The sequence below is a fragment of the Leiobunum rupestre genome, chromosome 2 (genome assembly GCF_980474605.1).
Source record: "Leiobunum rupestre chromosome 2, qqLeiRupe1.1.hap1, whole genome shotgun sequence".
NCBI lineage: Eukaryota > Metazoa > Arthropoda > Arachnida > Opiliones > Sclerosomatidae > Leiobunum > Leiobunum rupestre.
Window position 1 is genome coordinate 72054722 of NC_143385.1, and position 24199 is coordinate 72078920.

At 37.6% G+C, this 24199-nt stretch overlaps 1 protein-coding gene and 1 non-coding gene across 2 annotated transcripts; both read left to right on the plus strand.

Annotated features, from left to right (window-relative positions):
• Window positions 1-224: 224 nt before the first annotated feature.
• Window positions 225-23291, plus strand: LOC149958955 (glucose dehydrogenase [FAD, quinone]-like). The gene is made up of 11 exons (XM_090167294.1): window positions 225-372; window positions 3879-4081; window positions 6127-6319; window positions 9074-9205; window positions 10742-11034; window positions 11825-11984; window positions 12503-12663; window positions 16177-16354; window positions 20590-20815; window positions 21521-21608; window positions 23187-23291. The coding sequence occupies exons 1-11, from the start codon at window positions 225-227 to the stop codon at window positions 23289-23291; spliced, it is 1887 nt and encodes a 628-aa protein (XP_090023420.1).
• Window positions 21429-21500, plus strand: TRNAQ-UUG (transfer RNA glutamine (anticodon UUG)). The gene has a single exon. It is a non-coding gene; the product is annotated as a tRNA-Gln (tRNA).
• Window positions 23292-24199: the final 908 nt, after the last annotated feature.

Here is a 24199-nt window from a genome sequence, read left to right on the forward strand (position 1 = left end):
TTTTGCCCAATGGGACAGACGGCACTGATAGTGGTGCCTTGGGTATTAGCCTAGCTGTTTATTATTATTATTTATAATTATTATTATGTAGCAATATTATACACTTTGGTAAAACGCATAAAGGCACCGCCCATTCAGCCCCAGATGGTAGAAATGGTAATAAAGTAGTTCGATATTCATTGTTGAAATTAATATATTAACGATATTAATTTTAATTCATCAAGATGGTGAATTCGCCGATAAATGCCTTGACTCTGCGAGACTCTGTGGGCTTCTTCATGGCTCTTTTCGCCCTCAACTACATCCGGAACGAAGACAGGGCTGTTCCGGAACTGAAGCATTCCTTTAAAACTGACTACGACTACGTCATAAGTACGTCACGATACGTCGTAACTGAAGTATATATTATATAATATCAGGAATCCATACATCTACTTGGAATGCTTATCCTTATACAGGGACGAGAAAACTGGAAAAAAAATTCGATTTTAAACGTCTTCATATTCACGGGGAGTTAAGCTTGGTTTCCACCAACGCGCGTAAGAGCGCTTCATAATGTTAATTTTTTGTCGCGCTTAAGAACATTTGCACGTTTCAAAGCTGAGTTTCGCTTTTTGACGCGCGCTGGTGGAAAACAAGCTTTAGATGTAAACAAACCGCGGCCATTGTTAAGACGTGGTTCACCATGGACAGTATGGAGAAAACTGGAAAAAAAATTCGATTTTAAACGTCTTCATATTCACGGGGAGTTAGATGTAAACAAACCGCGGCCATTGTTAAGACGTGGTTCACCATGGACAGTATTATTGTAGTTAGTTTTTAACATTTTGATGTTAAATTAAAAATGAAACTACGAGCGTAAATAAAAAATGCCCATTTCTTTTAAACACTTAAGCCTCGTCAAGAACCGCTAAAATTAGGTGACCGCCATTTTTTTGTTTACAACTAACTCTCCTTGCGTTTAGGTCGTTTTAGGTGATATATTCCAACAGAGGCCGCCAATACACTTTCTCGTCCCTGTATCTACTGTCCTTGGCAAGACCACTCTGACGGCTTTGGCCCCGCCTACGAGAGAAAAAATCCCCCCTGCGTGCGCTCCCCCCTCACGTTGTTGTTGTTTGTTAAGTTAACATAGTGACGTCAAAAAAACCGTCAGCCACGTCGAGACGGAAATCTGCCGCGTTGAGCATTCCAAGTAGAAGTAGGGATTCATGAAAATATTCATCTTACGAGAGACGTAAAAATGATACTGTACCTTCGTAGGCTCCAGGCAGTTTACAACATTGAATTGGGAATAATACTGCTAGAACTAAAATTACGATTTCGGTTGCCATGGTTACACGGCACCTGTTCTGATAAGACTGTACGAAATTCGTCTTTATAATTAGGCGGTTGCGCCGTCTATATTTTGTAAAGATGTATGGCTAAAAATAAATAATTATTAGCTAACTCACCGTAACTTGAGTTAAAAAGGATCGTGTTGACAGCATAAAATTATTTTTAAACAACTTCAAAGGTTTGTTTGTTACGAGTAATCATACATTTCAATTTCGCATCAGATTCGCGAAAACATTCAATTGCAATATAGTTGGCACCACTAGAGACAGATGCCGCCACGGTAGAACGATAAAGTTGATAAAGTCTCCTTATGGAACGAAATTGGTCCCGCGCCAGACAGATTTAGTTGTATCTCTATTTATTCCCAACGCAATGGTTTACAATGGACGCGATTTTACCGGCAATAGGCGCTTTAATAAACGTCGCCCTCTTTTTTGTCCTCCCCTACGCGCATGCGCGAGTCAATGAATAAAATAGTCACGTGTTTGTTAGTTTTATTTGTAAAAGGTTAAAGTTGTTAGCGCGCCTGCATTAGTTTTTAGGAGGCCTTTCCATGAAGTACCATTGGCTTTCTTGTTTTTATGTTGCTGTTGCGTCACGGGTGACGCATCTATGACGTTCTACTACGAAAAGCGCAAAAGAGTAAATTCGACGAGGCACCCTGTTTTTAAGCATAAACTGAACTGAACTTATACGTTTTTCGTGGCGAATGAGCTACATTAAAACAAGTTCAGCAATCGTAGCTTACTTTATAGAAAGGCCTATTGAACGAGCCTTTCTGTATTGAAATATTAAGCAGCGCGCGATTTTTATAATATAACGCTTTTACAAGTATGTCCTGGCTCTCTGTATTGCTACTTCTAGGCAAATCGCTGAACAGATTTTATTTAAGCGTCTATTTACAAGTATGTCCTGGCTCTCTGTATTGCTACTTCTAGGCAAATCGCTGAACAGGTTTTATTTAAGCGTCTATTTACAAGTATGTCCTGGATCTCTGTATTGCTACTTCTAGGCAAATCGCTGAACAGGTTTTATTTAAGCGTCTATTTACAAGTATGTCCTGACTCTCTGTATTACTACTTCTAGGCAAATCGCTGAACAGGTTTTATTTAAGCGTCTATTTACAAGTATGTCCTGGCTCTCTGTATTACTACTTCTAGGCAAATCGCTGAACAGGTTTTATTTAAGCGTCTATTTACAAGTATGTCCTGACTCTCTGTATTGCTACTTCTAGGCAAATCGCTGAACAGTTTTTATTTAAGCTTCTATTTACAAGTATGTCCTGGATCTCTGTATTGCTACTTCTAGGCAAATCGCTGAACAGGTTTTATTTAAGCGTCTATTTACAAGTATGCCCTGATTCTCTGTATTACTACTTCTAGGCAAATCGCTGAACTGGTTTTATTTAAGCGTCTATTCGTGTGTAAATTGTACAAATTACTTTGCGGAGAGATATGTACTATTTATCCTTCCTAATCGTCTTTGAAAAACGGAGCGGGAGCCTGCGAATAACATTAGCAGTATCAACGGTAAATGTTATTGTAGGCTAGGAGGATGGAAATTATGGAGTAGACTGGGTTAAACCATTGTACTTAATACAATATAGACATCTAGCGGAAATAGTTTGACCTTGAGAAAATATTTTCGTCTGCTAGTTGTTGGCACGACACGTGTTTTTATAGTTTTTACAATGAAACAAGAAATATAATTTTACAAGAACTGTTTTATCCAAAAGTAAAAAAGAGACAAATAATGCTAAATATATATTGTTGTAATTAGATATTACAATATTTTGCTACTAAAACCAAACTTTCAGCTTCCTCCACTAATTAAAACCAGTTGCTACTACTAATCCAAAGAAAAACCCGTTCCTACTTCTTATTTCGAAAATCTAGCAGAAGAAATATATGTACACAAATATATGTTAATCTAGTAACACTACCTGCCATAAGATGGCGCTACAGGCTTAGGTTAAAGTTTTAGCTCGAGCTACGTTACCGTAGGTGCGACGGGGATACGGGTCATTCAATAGGCGAAACTATAAAGTAAATTTGGTCTTAACCAACTTGTTAATATGGGAAAACAAAATCACGTGACTACCTTTTCACACCAACTTCTATTCGGTAACTCGTGTTCATATTCCTTCCAAATACAGTAAATACTGCAGACAAGTAATTAACTTACACCTTCATATTACAAAATGGTTTAAATAATAATTATAATTAGGTAATTTAGATGAATTGATCAAAATTTAAACCGCCATTATAGCAAAATAAAATGAAAAATAGTTCGCATTTCTTAGGATAGATGGCACTGCAGTTCTCCACAAAGTTACGTGACTACCATCTTTTCAGCCCCCCTGGGCTTAATAGTTTCGCCTATTCCTAGGTGTAGGAAGCCGTTGACTCGCGTGCCATGATGGGCTTTCCACCAGCCTCCTACGCATTGTAACCTGGCCACCTGAATTAATGGCTTTAAAAGTCGCTTGATGATTTAGGCCTAAGGTACTTAAACTCTCTCTAAACTCATTGCATTTATAGTTGGTTCCGGATCGGCCGGGTCAGTGCTGGCCGGTCGACTGTCCGAGGATCCGAGAGTGTCCGTTTTGCTGTTGGAAGCCGGTGGCCGGTACAACGTGTTCAACGAGATGCCCTTGGTGGCCAGCGGTCTGTTCCACTCTCCCCAGGACTGGGCCTACTATACCGAGCCCCAGAAAGTGGCTTGTTTGGGGCTCAAAGAGAAGGTACTTGCAGGTTGAACCGTATACAACTATAATTCATGTTATCCATAAAATTTATTAGTATAACTAATGTTATTAATAAAAAATTAGTATAATTCTAGTTAATTATAAAAAAATTAGTATAATTCTAGTTATTAATAAAACAAATTGGTATAATTCTAGTTATTAATAAAATTTATTATTATAATTCATGTTATTACTAAAATTTATTAGTAAAGTTCATTTTATTATTAAAATTTATTAGTTTAATTCTAGTTATTATTAAAATTTATTAGTTTAATTCTTAGTTATTATTAAAATTTATTAATATTAAGTAATATATTAATAATTATTGATATATTATTAATATTAAGCAATATATTAATATTTAGCAATATCTTAATATTACTTAATATATACAAATTTCAAATAAACATGGAGATTGATTGAGATTGAATCGATTTATTATTAATTAATATTAAGCAATATAATATTAATCGATTTATTATTAATTAATATTAAGCAATATAATATTAATCGATTTATTATTAATTAATATTAAGCAATATAATATTAATCGATTTATTATTAATTAATATTAAGCAATATAATATTAATCGATTTATTATTAATTAATATTAAGCAATATAATATTAATCGATTTATTATTAATTAATATTAAGCAATATAATATTAATCGATTTATTATTAATTAATATTAAGCAATATAATATTAATCGATTTATTATTAATTAATATTAAGCAATATAATATTAATCGATTTATTATTAATTAATATTAAGCAATATAATATTAATCGATTTATTATTAATTAATATTAAGCAATATAATATTAATCGATTTATTATTAATTAATATTAAGCAATATAATATTAATCGATTTATTATTAATTAATATTAAGCAATATAATATTAATCGATTTATTATTAATTAATATTAAGCAATATAATATTAATCGATTTATTATTAATTAATATTAAGCAATATAATATTAATCGATTTATTATTAATTAATATTAAGCAATATAATATTAATCGATTTATTATTAATTAATATTAAGCAATATAATATTAATCGATTTATTATTAATTAATATTAAGCAATATAATATTAATCGATTTATTATTAATTAATATTAAGCAATATAATATTAATCGATTTATTATTAATTAATATTAAGCAATATAATATTAATCGATTTATTATTAATTAATATTAAGCAATATAATATTAATCGATTTATTATTAATTAATATTAAGCAATATAATATTAATCTATTTATTATTAATTAATATTAAGCAATATAATATTAATCGATTTATTATTAATTAATATTAAGCAATATAATATTAATCGATTTATGTTTAATTAATATTAAGCAATATAATATTAATCGATTTATTATTAATTAATATTAAGCAATATAATATTAATCGATTTATGTTTAATTAATATTAAGCAATATAATATTAATCGATTTATTATTAATTAATATTAAGCAATATAATATTAATCGATTTATTATTAATTAATATTAACAAGAATGTATTTATTTATACTCAGGGAGAATGAATATGTCGAGATTATTTTTAGCGTTTCTACAATTCCACCCGTTGGGCCCCCCGGTATGCTCCTCCGCTTTAATAAAATCAAATAATACTGCAATCTCATTGGTTCTTAAAAATTACGTTTTTCGACGCGATTAACGCTGCAGCGAGGACGCAAAAAATAAGACCGCCTCCTTTTTCCCTCCCCCCCCCCCTTAGCGTGACGGGGTTAGGGGCTCAACGTGTCCGTCGATAGTCTCGAGATATTCATTCTCCCTGAGTATAAATAAATACATTCTTGATATTAAGCAATATAATATTAATCGATTTATTATTAATTAATATTAAGCAATATAATATTAATCAATTTATTATTAATTAATATTAAGCAATATAATATTAATCGACTTACTATTAATTAATATTAAGCAATATATTAATATTACTTCAATAATATAATCATAATTATAATAATGATGTTCGTCGCGGTTGAAATAGAAAAGTTATTGGCCTCGTGGTCGAGTGCTGGGCGGCTGCAGTTCCGTCAATTTCATGATTTACATCCGGGGAAATCGCCACGACTACGACACTTGGAAGTCCTTGGGCTGCGACGGTTGGGGGTTCGAAGACGTCTTCCCTTACTTCCTCAAATCCGAGAATAACCAAGACGGGCCTGAGTACGCGGCTCCTGGTAAGCGCTCACTCCTGACCCTTACATTTGCTTATCAGGCCTATATTGGCATTGGTTTTCGATGCTGCGTTTTAATTGCTTAAGGTTTTGGATGTTGCTTTTGCCCTGGTTTTGGATGTTAGTTTTGCCCTGGTTTTGGATGTTGCTTTTGCCGTGGTTTTGGATGTTAGTTTTGCCCTGGTTTTGGATGTTAGTTTTGCCCTGGTTTTGGATGTTACTTTTGCATTGATTTTGGATGTTACTTTTGCATTGGTTTTGTATGTTAGTTTTGCCCTGGGTTTGGATGTTACTTTTGCATTGGTTTTGGATGTTAGTTTTGCCCTGGTTTTGGATGTTAGTTTTGGATGTTACTTTTGCCCTGGGTTTGGATGTTACGTTTGCCCTGGGTTTGGATGTTACTTTTGCATTGGTTTTGGATGTTAGTTTTGCCCTGGTTTTGGATGTTAGTTTTGGATGTTACTTTTGACCAGGGTTTGGATGTTACGTTTGCCCTGGGTTTGGATGTTACGTTTGCCCTGGGTTTGGATGTTACTTTGGCCCTGGGTTTGGATGTTACTTTGGCCCTGGGTTTGGATGTTACTTTGGCCCTGGTTTTGGATGTTAGTTTTGCCCTGGTTTTGGATGTTAGTTTTGCCCTGGTTTGGATGTTACTTTTGCATTGGTTTTGTATGTTAGTTTTGCCCTGGTTTTGGATGTTACTTTTGCATTGGTTTTGGATGTTAGTTTTGCCCTGGTTTTGGATGTTAGTTTTGCCCTGGGTTTGGATGTTACGTTTGCCCTGGGTTTGGATGTTACTTTTGCATTGGTTTTGGATGTTAGTTTTGCCCTGGTTTTGGATGTTAGTTTTGCATGTTACTTTTGACCAGGGTTTGGATGTTACGTTTGCCCTGGGTTTGGATGTTACGTTTGCCCTGGGTTTGGATGTTACGTTTGCCCTGGGTTTGGATGTTACTTTGGCCCTGGTTTTGGATGTTAGTTTTGGCTTGGTTTTGGATGTTAGTTTTGCCCTGGTTTGAATGTTACTTTGGCATTGGTTTTGGATGTTAGTTTTGCCCTGGTTTTGGATGTTAGTTTTGGATGTTAGTTTTGCCCTGGTTTTGGATGTTAGTTTTGCCCTGGTTTTGGATGTTACTTTTGAATTGGTTTTGGATATTAGTTTTGCCCTGGTTTTGGATGTTACTTTTGCATTGGTTTTGGATGTTAGTTTTGCCCTGGTTTTGGATGTTAGTTTTGAATGTTACTTTTGACCAGGGTTTGGATGTTACGTTTGCCCTGGGTTTGGATGTTACGTTTGCCCTGGGTTTGGATGTTACTTTTGCCCTGGGTTTGGATGTTACTTTGGCCCTGGTTTTGGATGTTAGTTTTGCCCTGGTTTTGGATGTTAGTTTTGCCCTGGTTTGGATGTTACTTTTGCATTGGTTTTGTATGTTAGTTTTGCCCTGGTTTTGGATGTTACTTTTGCATTGGTTTTGTATGTTAGTTTTGCCCTGGTTTTGGATGTTACTTTTGCATTGGTTTTGGATGTTAGTTTTGCCCTGGGTTTGGATGTTACGTTTGCCCTGGGTTTGGATGTTACTTTTGCATTGGTTTTGGATGTTAGTTTTGCCCTGGTTTTGGATGTTAGTTTTGCATGTTACTTTTGACCAGGGTTTGGATGTTACGTTTGCCCTGGGTTTGGATGTTACGTTTGCCCTGGGTTTGGATGTTACGTTTGCCCTGGGTTTGGATGTTACTTTGGCCCTGGTTTTGGATGTTAGTTTTGGCTTGGTTTTGGATGTTAGTTTTGCCCTGGTTTGAATGTTACTTTGGCATTGGTTTTGGATGTTAGTTTTGCCCTGGTTTTGGATGTTAGTTTTGGATGTTAGTTTTGCCCTGGTTTTGGATGTTAGTTTTGGATGTTAGTTTTGCCCTGGTTTTGGATGTTACTTTTGCATTGGTTTTGGATATTAGTTTTGCCCTGGTTTTGGATGTTACTTTTGCATTGGTTTTGGATGTTAGTTTTGCCCTGGTTTTGGATGTTAGTTTTGGATGTTACTTTTGACCAGGGTTTGGATGTTACGTTTGCCCTGGGTTTGGATGTTACGTTTGCCCTGGGTTTGGATGTTACTTTTGCCCTGGGTTTGGATGTTACTTTGGCCCTGGTTTTGGATGTTAGTTTTGCCCTGGTTTTTTATGTTAGTTTTGCCCAGGTTTTGGATGTTAGTTTTGCCCTGGTTTTGGATGTTAGTTTTGGATGTTAGTTTTGCCCTGGTTTTGGATGTTACTTTTGCCCTGGTTTTGGATGTTAGTTTTGCACTGGTTTTGGATGTTAGTTTTGGATGTTAGTTTTGCCCTGGTTTTGGATGTTACTTTTGCCCTGGTTTTGGATGTTACTTTTGCATTGGTTTTGGACATTTTTAATGACAATTTTTTGTAAGAGTAGCAACTAAGTACTAGGGATCTTAAGTTCTTTCCGCCAATGGGAAAGCGGGTGAAAGGTCACGCTTTTTTATTACCCAATAGAAAAGAAGGGTAAAGAGCAATAACCTTTCACCCACTTTCCCATAGGTGGAAATAGCCTAAGCACGTTAGTACTTGGTGGTGCCATCTAGTATGATTAAAATCAAATCTGTAGCTTTGGTCACATTAAGATAAATTAAATTAAAAATATTAAAATTAAAATTTCGGCAACTTCGGCTAAGTTTTAAGTCACACGTAATTGACCAATTAAAAGCCAAGAAATTTAAGGTTAACCGAGGTAATTTCTCGATCAAGGTTATCACGCCAAAGGGGGTCCGTTATCGGTGCAGAAACCACCGTACAGCACCGTTTTGGGCGAAACCTTCATGGACGCGGGAAGGTTCTTGGGCTACCCCGTCAACGACCCCAACGGACCCGACCAATATGGTGAAAATAAGATAACTTAACATAAGTCTTTAATTATTGGTCCATAAGTGTGTCAAGTAGTAATGTCATTCTGTGTATACACATCTGCGGCAAATTCACTCTTATCAAGAATGTAGTCAGCTAGGAGCACCCCACACAAGGAGAACGCAACCCATCAAAAGTCGTGCATTTTTTTGGTTAGACGCTTTAGTGCCTGCTGTCGTCGGTAGGGGAAAATTAGGAAATTGTCTTCCCCCCGCCCGTAAAACGTTCAGCGTAAAGGCTCGTCCAATGAAATTTGTACACAACACTGCTAAAGACTAGTTGCGTTCTCCTTGTGTTTGTTGCTCCTAGATGGCAGCTAGGAGCAACAAACACAGCACCCCACACAAGGAGAACGCAACCCGTCAAAAGTCGTTGATTTTCTTGCGTACAGTTTTCATTGGTTAGACGGTTTAGCGCCTGCTGCCGTCGGAAGGGGAAAATTCGGAAAATGTCTCCCCCCCGCCCGTAAAACGTTCAGCGCAAAGCTCGTCCAATGAAATTTGTACACAACACTGCGTTAGCGTGTTTGAAGGCTAGCTGCGTTCTCCTTGTGTTTGTTGCTCCTAGTAGACAAGTCTCCCAAAGTTGAAATGTGTTACAACGATCCACCGGAATCGTGGTCGCGTCGGACGTCATTTTTGGGGAACCAATGAGATACTAGCTCTGATTTGATTTTTTGTTTAGGGCGAAGGAGCTTACAGTTGGAGCGTGAGATTGAAAAGTATCTCGAGCCAATTAAGTCGCATGTTGAATTTTTTTTAATATAATAAATAATCAGCAAAGCTAATACCCAGACCCAATTCATTGAACGACTTTGAGTGGCCTAAATGGATTCTTATCTCGTAAGATATATTAATAAACTTCCGCTGATAGATTTGAAAGGAGTAAAGCAGAATTGACATCAACAGCAAAAATATAAGCGCCTCTAGCGGTAAAAATACACCAATTAAAAACAAATCACTCAACGCTCGCTATGACGACTATTGGGACTAAATGACTTAGTCCGAAGTCCAGTAAAATGTGTAGAAAGTAAATCTGAAAAGCGTTTACTAAAACGCGTTCCGAATTGTTAAAACTAAAGCCATTAATCTAATCAGCTAGGCTAATACCCAAGGCACCACCTCAGACCTAAGTCAGCTAGCGACTTTTATTGCCTTTCATTCAAGTGGCCGGGTTAAATTGCGTAGGCCCTTCATGCCACGCGAGCCAACAGCTCCCTACACTAACTATCACGGTCGCTAAAAGTCGCTTGATGACTTGGGCGTAAGGTGGTGCCTTGGGTATTAGCCTAGCTGATCATTCTTATTCTTACCTCCTTATCTTCTTGTTAAACCTGGTGGTAGAAATAAGAAATTAGGAGATCCTCCATAAATTAGAATTGCCTTCCTTCTAGAACAATGTCTGCGAACGCCTACTGACACACTTATGTTAAACGTAATTAAATACTTACTAAGTACTTGGCTTCTAAAAGCGTAAGAAAATGCTAAACCCAACGCGTATTTCGAAATTCAGGTTTCCATTACCAACAAGGAACGGTAAACAGAGGATTTCGAAGTGGAGCAGCCAACGTCTTCCTGGTACCGGCCAGTCGCAGACCCAACCTGGACATCCTGACGTACGCGTTCGCCACCAAGATTCTCTTCGACCAGGACAAGAGGGCCAGATCGGTCATGTTCGACTTCCAAAATATGTCTCGAGTTGTCCACGCTAAAAAAGAGGTCATTGTGTCCGCCGGAGCCATCAACAGTCCCCAATTACTCTTGCTGTCCGGCGTAGGACCACGAAAACATCTGGAGCGTCTCAGGGTATAAGCACTTTGTGACTGTAAAATCTTGTAAAGAAGTTCGGACGTACCAGCCAACCTTTTTAAATTTCAGCCAAGGCTTATTCAAAATTCAAACCCATTTAAAGCATAAGTAACATAATGACAATAAGTATGACACCTTCTATTGCTTTAATGCTAATTTTCTAACCGAACCCTTTTTCGGCACTGATACTCTCTTCAAGCTGTGACTTGGACTCGCGACTTTCGGTTTTGGATGACTACGTTTTGATAAAAATTTAAGCCTAATATCGGAGAGCACGTTCTGGAGTCGCGAGGGGCTTTGGCTTTGTTTAGATAAAAAAAACATGAGCTCGTGGCGCCGAGAAAAACGTTTTTAATTTTTTTCATTTTAGCCTAATGTTCCGCCTAACTATCGGAAACCAGATATTTTGGCTTAGCGGAAGTCTCGCATATTTTAAACACTAGAGGACTCTAGGCGGATGCACACATAGCCTTCGCGCGCGAAATTTCGCTGGCAAATCGCGTCGCGTCGCGTGACTTAAATAGAATGGCGCAGGCGAAATCGCTTGCGAACCGTATGTGTGTTTGAGCCTTCTGTGTTAATAAAACATCTTGATTACGCAATAACTATGAAAATCAGTTTGGTTGTAAATCTCGTTAATTGTCATACTTATTGTTATTATGTTAGTTATGTTAAAAGTAAATAACTGGAAGCCAAAGTAGCGTTTCTCGTTTATTGAATGTTAAGCCCGTTTAAGATCTGGCGAGCTTTTCTGTATCTGATTTAGAATTGTGTTGACCCATTTCAGATCCCGGTGGTGGCGGACGTACCAGGAGTCGGTGAAAATCTTCAGGATCATCTCAGCATAGCCGTCGATTTCGTGGTTAATACGACGGACATTGGTTTCGTCGAGTCCAAATTGATCACTAACACTCAGAACCTTGAAACCTTTTACTACAACCATACTGGTCAGTTTAACAATTTACTTACTTGAAGCTAGGAGCAACAAACACAACACCCCACGCAAGGAGAACGCAACCTGTCAAAAGTCGTGGATTTTCTTGTGTACATTATTCATTGGCTAGACGCTTTAGCGCCTGCTGCCGACGGAAGGGGAAAATTCGGAAATTGTCTCCCTCCCCCCGCCCGTAAAACGTTCAGCGTAAAGGCTCGTGACGCTCGTCCAATGAAATTCGTACACAACCCTTCGTTAGCGTGTTTAAAGGCTAGCTGCGTTCTCCTTGTGTTTGTTGCTCCTAGGTGCCACAAGCTGGGATCGAACCCGGCTCCTCATGCTGCGAGGCGAAAGTGCTTATCACTCCGCCGTCCCAGTTTAGACTAAATGTACTGTGACGTCACAGTACGTCACCCATGGTTTTTTCTATGGCCAAAGCTAGCTAATACTTATACTCTATAGGAGATGAATACTCCTATCGTAAAAGATATACTACGTTCTTCTGTTAACAATGCCCTTTTGAACACGTAGGTCCGGTGACGATGTTGGGCGGTACGGACAACTCGGCCTTTTTGAACACGATCAATTCGCCATCTAGCGACGACTGGCCGAACGTTCAATACATTTTCTTCCCATTTTCGACGTCCACCTTTGCAAACGCTGCCCAAATGTCCACTAACGCCAATGACCAAGTAAGATGCTCAACCTAGAAGCTTATTCGTGTACAATATGTCCTCGTTTTATTAATTTAGGATTACTAAGACCAAATTTTTTTAATTGTTTGACATAATAGCTCTTTCTATAACATAACATGTATAAAAACATTGAGTTGGGAATATATAGAGGTACAACTAAATCTGGCTGGCGCGGGACCAATTTCGTCAATAAGGAGACTTTATCAACTTTATCGTTCTACCGTGGCGGCATCTGTCTCTAGTGATGGCAACTATATTGCAATTTCATTTTTTCGCGAATCTGATGCGAAATTGAAATGTATGATTACTCGTAACAAAAAAACCTTTGAAGTTGTTTAAAAATAATTTTATTCTGTCAACACGATCCTTTTTAACTCAAGTTACGGTGAGTTAGCTAATAATTATTTATTTTTAGCCATACATCTTTACAAAATATAGACGGCGCAACCGCCTAATTATAAAGACGAATTTCGTACAGTCTTATCAGAACAGGTCCCGCGTAACCATGGCAACCGATATCGTAATTGTAATTCTAGCTTGGAGGAATAAAACAAGTATACAGGAGTTGCGGAGTGCTGTGAAATCGGTTTCGTCAGTGACCGTGAACTCGCGCGAGACGGAGGAATTCAAACGCGACTAGCGCCAACTGCTTACGGAATTTTGCAACTATTATCATTTTATATCATTGTTTTCGCGTCGTCTGGTTTGTTTTGAAACATTTCTAAATTCCTTGCGCCTTTTTCCAAAATGACTCGTATTTGTTTGGAGGAATAAAACAAACCAGATGACGCGAAAACAATGCTATAAAATGAGAATAGTTGCAAAATTCCGAATGCAGTTGGCGCTAGTCGCGTTTGAACCCCTCCGTCTCGCGCGAGTTCACGGTCACTGACGAAACCGATTTCGCAGCTCTCCGCAACTCCTGTATACTGGTTTTATTCCTCCAAGATTCTAGCAGTATTATTCCCAATTCAATGTATAAAAAGTGTTATTTTTTCGAGCGCGCGCTTCCTAATATTTCCGTCTAGAGGGTCTCGTACGTTTTCGCGCGAGCTCAACAAAAATATGCGCGCGCTCTCTAACTTTAACTCATAGATATAGGTAACGTATATAAAGGTCTAGATAAAATATTTCAAAGGGAGTGAATACGGAGGTGACAGCTAGCAGAAACGCGTAATTTCTGCAGGCTATCCTTATAAGACGCTATCTATCGGTAAGAAAGCTCGTGCTATCGTCGCGAGAGCCATTGTCTCCTGCTTAAAAATGATACTAAAAGTCACCAACAGATGGTGTCTAAAGACTACGGCCTGCGGAAAGGTCAAGCACTTAGTACTAAAATGCTAAGAGAGCTCGCGCTCTTGGTCACGTGCCTTCCTCGGTGTCTGCTAGGTGTCAATTCCGTATTTTATGTTAGGCTTAGACGCCCCGAAATTTATCTAGACCTTTATATACATCTCTTATATCTATGCTTTAACTGCACGATGAATCTAACGTAATAACGTGACCTCTCGTATTTTATACAAAGAGCTATTGTGGCAGTTTCAGATCTTTCATATACTAAATTTATACTGATAGTTGTTTCGAGAATGACCAGATATTTTTGATGGACTTCGGATGTCACTCTACTCGAGCTAGATCAGTATTGATTTCTACTAACTGACACACTTATTTTAATAATTATTGACTTTTGCTAATAGTTATTTATAATTTACTTTCAGCCATAAGAGGCTCGATTTTAATACTATTATCATACTAGGTGGCGTTAGTCTAAACCTTTTGGCGGGATGGGAATAAATTATTTATTTATTTAAAAAACAACCTTCAAAACTATTTTAACCCGGGTTTAATAAAAACTATAGATGAAAGTTAATGAAAAACACGAAGGAATATTTTTAGGTAATTTAAATTTATTCATGTTAAACTGCTGGCGCCATCTGTGTATTTAAAGTGTACCTTGCTGATGATGGTGTGAAGGCCACGCTGCCATCTAGGAGCAACAAACCCAAGGAGAACGCAGCTAGCCTTTAAACACGCTAACGCAGTGTTGTGTACAAATTTCATTGGACGAGCCTTTACGCTGAACGTTTTATGGGCTTGGGGAAGGTAATTTCCGAGTTTTCTCCTTCCAACGGCAGCAGGCGATAAAGCGTCTAACCAATAAAAACTGTACACAACAAAATGCACGACTTTTAACGGGTTGCGTTCTTCTTGTTTAGGGTGTTGTGTTTGTTGCTCCTAGCTGCCAAAAGGAATCCATACCTCTACTTGGAATGCTTATCGAGGCAGATTTTCGTCTCGATGTGTCTGACGGTTTTTTGTACGTCAGTATGTTAACTTAACAAACAACAACGTGAGAGGGGAGCACGCGCAAAGGGGATTTCTCTCTCGTAGGCGGGGCCAAAGCCGTCAGAGTGATCTTACCATACGCGATACGCCAGGATAACCATTCCACATATGCCAAATAAAATTTGGAATATATTTTGAAAAAATATATATATACCTGATAACGTGGCGCCATCATTTGATCTATTGGTGAACTATTAATTTGACAAACCTCCCGGCATTGTAACAACTGTCGTCTGCTGAATGTTGTTTCGGTAGCGAATCTATAGATGGACTGGTCAAATTCCACTATTTATTTCGGACAATGACCAGTTAATTATTTGGAATCAGATAGGTTCACTGGTCATATTGACCAGTTTATTTTTTAGATGAAATTATTCTGGGAATAAAATTATTTAACTAAAGGAAAAAGCAATTAACTTTGTATTTGCGGTACTTTAGTTTAATAATATCGTAACTCTTATTTTTATCGTAACTCTGTTTGAAACATTCTAAGATAAAAAGTTAGTTATCTACCTTCAAAGAGTAGCCTGGTTCATCATATGACCAATAGCTTTTGTTACAAAGGTGATAACGAATACGATGATTCCCATGATTCTGTGGTGGCGAATAGTTTTGCGAGAAAGAATAATTAATGCTTTCCATGACATTTCAATTGAAATGTTGAACAACACTAATAACTCCGTCGTTAAACGAGCTCAAGCGTGTATCGTAGCTGACGGTGGCATAATTGAACCGTTGTAAACTACTCAGTATTTATTTGATTTAGTCACATTAAAACTAACCAAATTATGTTATTGTCAAACACTGAATTCATTAACCTTCAAATTATCGGCTTCTGATTAGTCAAATGTGGTCAAATCCAAGTTAATTGAACTAATAATATGGCGAGCAACAACTTTCGAATTGGAACCAAATCCGTAAACCCAATGGATCTCGAGATAGGTTTTGAATGACCTTCAAGACATGGTTCAAGGTCATTCAATTTTACACTAGTAAATGTCCCCCTGCACGAGGAATGTTTTATAAAAATTTGAAATTAAAAAAAAAACCTTTTCAGTTATTTATAATTTTTCGTTTTTTAGTGGACAATGGACACCCTGTATTTTTACTAACCAACTCCATGTAATATTGGATTTTTTGACAAATTTGTATCTGTCTGAATAGGTGTGGTCCCAGTACTTCGCCCCTTATCAGGGCTTGGACAGTTTCGCCATAATTCCCATCCAACTACGACCCAAGAGTCGCGGCTTCATCCGACTGAGAAGCAAGAACCCCTACGCCCACCCGATAATTGACCCGCAATATTTGACCGTTGAAGACGACTTGTACGAGTTGGTGGAAGGTCAGTAATTGTTACCTTTATCTGTAGCTGTTACCTGAAGTGTATTATATATAAAACCTTTAGAGATTAACGGTAATAGTTAGTGTAGGGAGCTGTTGGATCGCGTGGCATGAAGGGCTGACCACCACCCTCCTACGCATTGTAAGCCGGACACCTGAATTAAAGGCAATAAAAGTCGTTAGATGACTTGGGCCTAAGGTGGTGCATTGGTTATTAGCCTAGCTGAATTTTATTATTATCATAAGAAACCATAGAAGCAATAAATATGACACTTCCTATTGTATTAATGCTATTTCCCTAACCAAACCTTTTTTTCGACACTGACACACTCGCCTAGCTCCGACTTGGACTCGCAACTGAACCGAGTGTTATAATATTATCCTTGGTGTTAGCATTAGGCATATTTAGACACTAGGGGGCTCTGTGATGAACTGAATCTTGTTTACGCAATAACTATTAAAATCAGTTCGGTAATAATGTTTTCCAATTGCCATACTTATTGTTATTATGTTACTTATTATAATCAGCTAGGCTAATACCCAAGGCACCACCTTAGGCCTAAGTCATCAAGCGACTTTTGAAGCCTTTAATTCAGGTAACCGGGTTACAATGCGTAGGAGGGTGGTGGCAAGCCCTTCATGCCACGCGAGCCAACAGCTCCCTACACTCACTATTACCGCTATTATCATTATATCTTGCTAGATAAGTGTCCATCTACCTAAGCAGGCCTGAGTAATGATGTAAAACGTATGTATGTTGGGACCAATATATAACTAGAATGACGTATTTGACAGTACACCCTTCCAAATTTTTAATATTGAAAAGGAGCTCGCCTTTAAGTACTTTTTTAAGCTCAAAGGATGTTGGGGAAACTATTTGCAGACCAAATACTACTGCCATTATAAAACTAATACTATCACCACAAGTCTATAATATTGTTCCATACGTTTGTCACTTTGGGGAATATTTTACTGAGAACTAGTAACGGAGTGACGTCATCACAAGAAGAAAATCTGCCGCTAGAGAGGCGCTGTCAAAGGCTACGTGTTATGCTTGTTTCTCAGCTTTGAAACGTTCAAAAAAATAACATTATGACGCGCGCTAGTGGAAAACAAGCTTAACGCGTTCGCAAGCGGACGCAAAATATCGACGAAGCCCGAAATGTAGTCTGTCAGTCTCCCGCGTACGGTGGGGTGGCGGAGTGGTTAGCACTTTCGCCTCGCAGCAAGAGGAGCCGGGTTCGATCCCAGCTTGTGGCACTGGGTGAAAACTCGGAACAACTCCTTCTTCGTTGAGTTTGCAAGTTCTTTCCCCGCTGATTTAAGGGGTTTCTCCCGAGTTCTTCGGTTTCCCCTTCCATAAAAACTTGTTGAGGTTAACGGTAATAGTTAGTGTAGGGAGCTGTTGGCTCGAACGCGTGGCATGTAGGGCTTGCCACCACCCTCCTACGCGTTGTAACCCGGCCACTTGAATTAAAGGCTTCAAAAGTCGCTTAATGACTTAGGCCTAAGGTGGTACCTTGGGTTATTATTATAATTCGCTTCCATTTGATAACCGTCTCGAGCCTACGATGTTTCATTTATAAATTTTTACCAAATTATATGTATATATAATGTACAGGGTGTTTCAAAAGGTGATGCAAAAATTTGAAGGATTTGTAGGGGGTGAGTTGAGAAGTATGCCTGTTTTGTTCCCCATTTTCCTACGATGAGTTAAAAGAGCGCCAGAGAGCTTCAAAGTGTGGCCTACTAGCCACTGGTAGTAGGCTGCAACGAGCCCAAAACCAAGCAGCAGGGACTTTAAATTCTGTTTAAGTTTCCTTTTTTTACGCTGGTTACCTCGATTTGTTTACAAAGTCCTTTTTTAATTATCACACTAACCCAAACCTTAATGTTCGCGTTTCCCTGCTGCTTGGTTTTGCGCTTGTTGCAGCCTACTTCCAGGGGCTAGTAGGCCACACTTTGAAGCTCTCTGGCGCTCTTTTCCCTCATCGTAGGAAAATGGGGAAAAAAAAAACAAACAAAATGCTCAACTCACCCCCTACGGGAGAGTTTCGTTTGGCCGACCACAAAATTCACGTTGAAATGGACAGTCGGACAAATGTTCAGTCGGCCACATGAGCTGTCCATTTGGCCGACTGCACATTTGTCCAACTGAGAAATCGGACAAATGGACAGTCGGCCAAATGGACTGCTCATGTGGCCGACTGAACATTTGTCCGACTGTCCATTTGACCGACTGCTCATTTGGCCGACTGCTCATTTGGCCGACTGCTCATTTGGCCGACTGCTCGTTTGGCCGACTGCTCGTTTGGCCGACTGCTCGTTTGGCCGACTGCTCGTTTGGCCGACTGCTCGTTTGGCCGACTGCTCGTTTGGCCGACTGCTCGTTTGGCCGACTGCTCGTTTGGCCGACTGCTCGTTTGGCCGACTGCTCTTTTGGCCGACTGCTCGTTTGGCCGACTGCTCGTTTAGCCGACTGCTCGTTTGGCCGACTGCTCGTTTGGCCGACTGCTCGTTTGGCCGACTGCTCTTTTGGCCGACTGCTCGTTTGGCCGACTGCTCGTTTGGCCGACTGCTCGTTTGGCCGACTGCTCGTTTGGCCGACTGCTCGTTTGGCCGACTGCTCGTTTGGCCGACTGCTCTTTTGGCCGACTGCTCTTTTGGCCGACTGCTCGTTTGGCCGACTGCTCGTTTAGCCGACTGCTCGTTTGGCCGACTGCTCGTTTGGCCGACTGCTCGTTTGGCCGACTGCTCTTTTGGCCGACTGCTCGTTTGGCCGACTGCTCGTTTGGCCGACTGCTCGTTTGGCCGACTGCTCGTTTGGCCGACTGCACATTTGTCCAACTGAGAAATCGGACAAATGGACAGTCGGCCAAATGGACTGCTCATGTGGCCGACTGAACATTTGTCCGACTGTCCATTTGACCGACTGCTCATTTGGCCGACTGCTCGTTTGGCCGACTGCTCGTTTGGCCGACTGCTCGTTTGGCCGACTGCTCGTTTGGCCGACTGCTCGTTTGGCCGACTGCTCGTTTGGCCGACTGCTCGTTTGGCCGACTGCACATTTGTCCAACTGAGAAATCGGACAAATGGACAGTCGGCCAAATGGACTGCTCATGTGGCCGACTGAACATTTGTCCGACTGTCCATTTGACCGACTGCTCGTTTGGCCGACTGCTCGTTTGGCCGACTGCTCGTTTGGCCGACTGCTCGTTTGGCCGACTGCTCGTTTGGCCGACTGCTCGTTTGGCCGACTGCCCGTTTGGCCGACTGCTCGTTTGGCCGACTGCTCGTTTGGCCGACTGCTCGTTTGGCCGACTGCTCGTTTGGCCGACTGCTCGTTTGGCCGACTGCTCGTTTGGCCGACTGCTCTTTTGGCCGACTGCTCGTTTGGCCGACTGCTCGTTTGGCCGACTGCTCGTTTGGCCGACTGCCCGTTTGGCCGACTGCTCGTTTGGCCGACTGCTCGTTTGGCCGACTGCTCGTTTGGCCGACTGCTCGTTTGGCCGACTGCTCGTTTGGCCGACTGCTCGTTTGGCCGACTGCTCGTTTGGCCGACTGCTCGTTTGGCCGACTGCTCGTTTGGCCGACTACTCGTTTGGCCGACTACTCGTTTGGCCGACTACTCGTTTGGCCGACTACTCGTTTGGCCGACTACTCGTTTGGCCGACTACTCGTTTGGCCGACTACTCGTTTGGCCGACTACTCGTTTGGCCGACTACTCGTTTGGCCGACTACTCATTTGGCCGACTACTCATTTCGCCGGCTGCTAATTTGGCCAACTGCTCATTTGGCATTTGGACGATATTAGGTGCGTTTGGCAAGGTACTGTCCTCTGTCACGTTTTAGAAGGCCCAGCTTGGTTATAAAGAACGGGGCTAACCTAACACTAAAGACATAGAGGAGGACAGTGAAATGCGCAGTCGTTCAAAAGAGCAGTCGTTCAAGTGAGCAGTCGGTTAAATGAGCAGTCGGTCAAATGAGCAGTCGGTGAAACGAGTAGTCGGTCAAATGAGCAGTCGGTCAAATGAGCAGTTGGTCAACTGGGCTGCTCATTTGGCTGACCAGAATTTCCGCTAAAAGAGTAGTCGGCCTAATGAAAAGTCGGTCAAATGCACCCCCCCCCCCTACAACTCCTTCAAATTTTTGCATCACCTTTTGAAACACCCTGTATCTCTTACAAGAGAATTATTTAATTAATCCTCCAATAATGCAATTTTCTTTGTCCATTAGCGGTCAAACTTGCAGTTCGTATCGGTCAATCGCCACCGTTTCAGAAATACGGGGCCAAATTGTTCGATCGCCTGATGCCCGGCTGCGAACAACACGTCCAGTTCAGCGACGCTTATTGGGCTTGCTTTATCAGGGTCATGACCTTGACTATCTGGCACCCGGCCGGTACTTGTAAAATGGGAGACCCTACGAGAGACCCAATGGCAGTGGTCGACCCGCAACTGAGGTCAGTTTTCTTTCTTATAAGCCTATTAACCAGTTAAGGCTTAGATCAAGGGTACCCAAATGGGTGATCTTGAGTTAATGTTTATCTCGACCTTGAAAATGGTCTTCTCGACCTTCGAAATGGTCATCTCGACCTTCAAAATGGTCATCTCGACCTTCAAAATGGTCTTCTCGACCTTCAAAATGCTCTTCTCGACCTTCAAAATGGTCTTCTCGACCTTCAAAATGGTCTTCTCGACCTTCAAAATGGTCATCTCGACCTTCAAAATGGTCATCTCGACCTTCAAAATGGTCATCTCGACCTTCAAAATACTAAATTATTATAATGGAAAAATAACTAAGTCGTGACCATGGAAGCCATTATAAACCGACAATCTTCTCCTTAGCAAAAGCAAATCCAACAGTTTGAGCTTCTCACTTACGGTACATAATTATAGACTTATGGTGAAACTATACAGAAATAATTTTTTGACGCTACCTTTTCGTTCTTAGATAGTCCAGATCCGTTTCTATGACAACGGTTTTATCTATTTTCTTTAAGTTACAAGTTTATTTTTATCTGTTGGGAATAAAAACCATCTGGGGGTATGATTAAATTGGGTTCATTGCTGTGTGGTTCCATGGTGTAATGGTTAGCACTCTGGACTTTGAATCCAGCGATCCGAGTTCAAATCTCGGTGGAACCTAACCATCTTTTGTTCTTTAGGGTCGTCGGGGTCAAAGGTCTTAGGGTCGTCGACGCCTCCATAATGCCAACTGTGGCCTCAGGAAATCTCAACGCACCTACAATAATGGTGAATATTAATTTAATAATTATTAATATAAATTAACGTTAATAATTTAATTGTTGATTGATTAATTAATTATTACTATAAATTAACGTTAATAATTTAATTGTTGATTGATTAATTAATTATTACTATAAATTAACGTTAATAATTTAATTGTTGATTGATTAATTAATTATTACTATAAATTAACGTTAATAATTTAATTGTTGATTGATTAATTAATTATTACTATAAATTAACGTTAATAATTTAATTGTTGATTGATTAATTAATTATTACTATAAATTAACGTTAATAATTTAATTGTTGATTGATTAATTAATTATTACTGTAAATTAACGTTAATAATTTAATTGTTGATTGATTAATTAATTATTACTATAAATTAACGTTAATAATTTAATTGTTGATTGATTAACTAATTATTACTATAAATTAATTGTTGATTGAATAATGAATTATTACTATAAATTAATTGTTCATTGAATAATTAATTATTACTATAAATTAATTGTTGATTAATTAATTAATTATTACTATAAATTAATTGTTGATTAATTAATTAATTATTACTATAAATTAATTGTGGATTTATTAATTAATTATTACTATAAATTAATTGTTGATTGATTAATTAATTATTACTATAAATTAATTGTTGATTGATTAATTAATTATTACTATAAATTAATGATTGATTGATTAATTAATGTTAATAAATTAATTGTTGATTGATTAATTAATGTTAATAAATTAATTGTTGATTGATTAATTAATGTTAATAAATTAATTGTTGATTGATTAATTAATGTTAATAAATTAATTGTTGATTAATTAATTAATGTTAATAAATTAATTGTTGATTAATTAATTAATGTTAATACATTAATTGTTGATTAATTAATGTTAATAAATTAATTGTTGATTAATTAATTAATGTTAATAAATTAATTGTTGATTAATTAAATAATGTTAATAAATTAATTGTTGATTAATTATTGTTAATAAATTAATTGTTGATTAATTATTGTTAATTAATTAATTGTTGATTAATTAATTAATTGTTGATTAATTAATTAATTGTTTATTAATTAATTAATTGTTGATTAATTAATTAATTGTTGATTAATTAATTAATTGTTGATTAATTAATTAATTGTTGATTAATTAATTAATTGTTGATTAATTAATTAATTGTTGATTAATTAATTAATTGTTGATTAATTAATTAATTGTTGATTAATTAATTAATTGTTGATTAATTAATTAATTGTTGATTAATTAATTAATTGTTGATTAATTAATTAATTGTTGATTAATTAATTAATTGTTGATTAATTAATTAATTGTTGATTAATTAATTAATTGTTGATTAATTAATTAATTGTTGATTAATTAATTAATTGTTGATTAATTAATTAATTGTTGATTAATTAATTAATTGTTGATTAATTAATTAATTGTTGATTAATTAATTAATTGTTGATTAATTAATTAATTGTTGATTAATTAATAATTTATGAAGTATTTATTTGAGTGAATTGATTTATTATTAATATAACATTACTTTTGCGAGTTCAGATCGGCGAAAAGGCTTCCGATATTATCCGGGGCATAAAGTCAGTCTCGAACAACGAACTTCGAGGTCGAAGGTTAAGTTTCGCCCGTCGACCGAGGAGGTTTTAGGAATTAAATGTATTCATTTTTGTCGAAAATATATTCTGTGATATGCGTTGTGATTTTGTAATAAACTCTTTAGTGTTAGTTTCTAATAATAATAATAATCATGGCACCCCAAGTCATGTAGCGACTTTTAGTTTTAATGCCTTTAAACATGTGGCCGGGTTACAATGCGTAAGAGGGCATAATGTCGTGGCGATGGACCGCGAATTACATATCATTTTAATAAAAATATAATTGTAATACAAATGTTGTATTTGATACCCATAAAATGTTTAATTTTATACTCATAAAATGTTGTATTTGATACCCATAAAATGTTTCATTTTATACTCATTAAATGTTTAATTTTATCCCCATAAAATGTTTCATTTGATACCCATAAAATGTTTCATTTGATACCCATAAAATGTTTCATTTGATACCCATTAAATGTTTCATTTGATACCCATTAAATGTATAATTTGATCCTCATAAAATGTTTCATTTGATCCCCATAAAATGTTTCATTTGTTCCCCATAAAAAGGTTTCATTTTTTCCCATAAAAATGTTTCATTTGATCCCTATAAAATGTTTCATTTTTTCCCATAAAAATGTTTCATTTGTTCCCCATAAAAAGGTTTCATTTTTTCCCATAAAAATGTTTCATTTGATCCCTATAAAATGTTTCATTTGATCCCCATAAAATGTTTAATAAATTTGATACTTACTAAATGTTTAGTAAATTTGATTCTCACAAAATGTGTAATAAATTTGATACTCACAAAATGTTTAATAAATTTGATACTCACAAAATGTTTAATAAATTTGATACTCACAAAATGTTTAGTAATTTTGATACTCCCAAAATGTTTAGTAATTTTGATACTCACAAAATGTTTAGTAATTTTGATACTCACAATATGTTTAATAA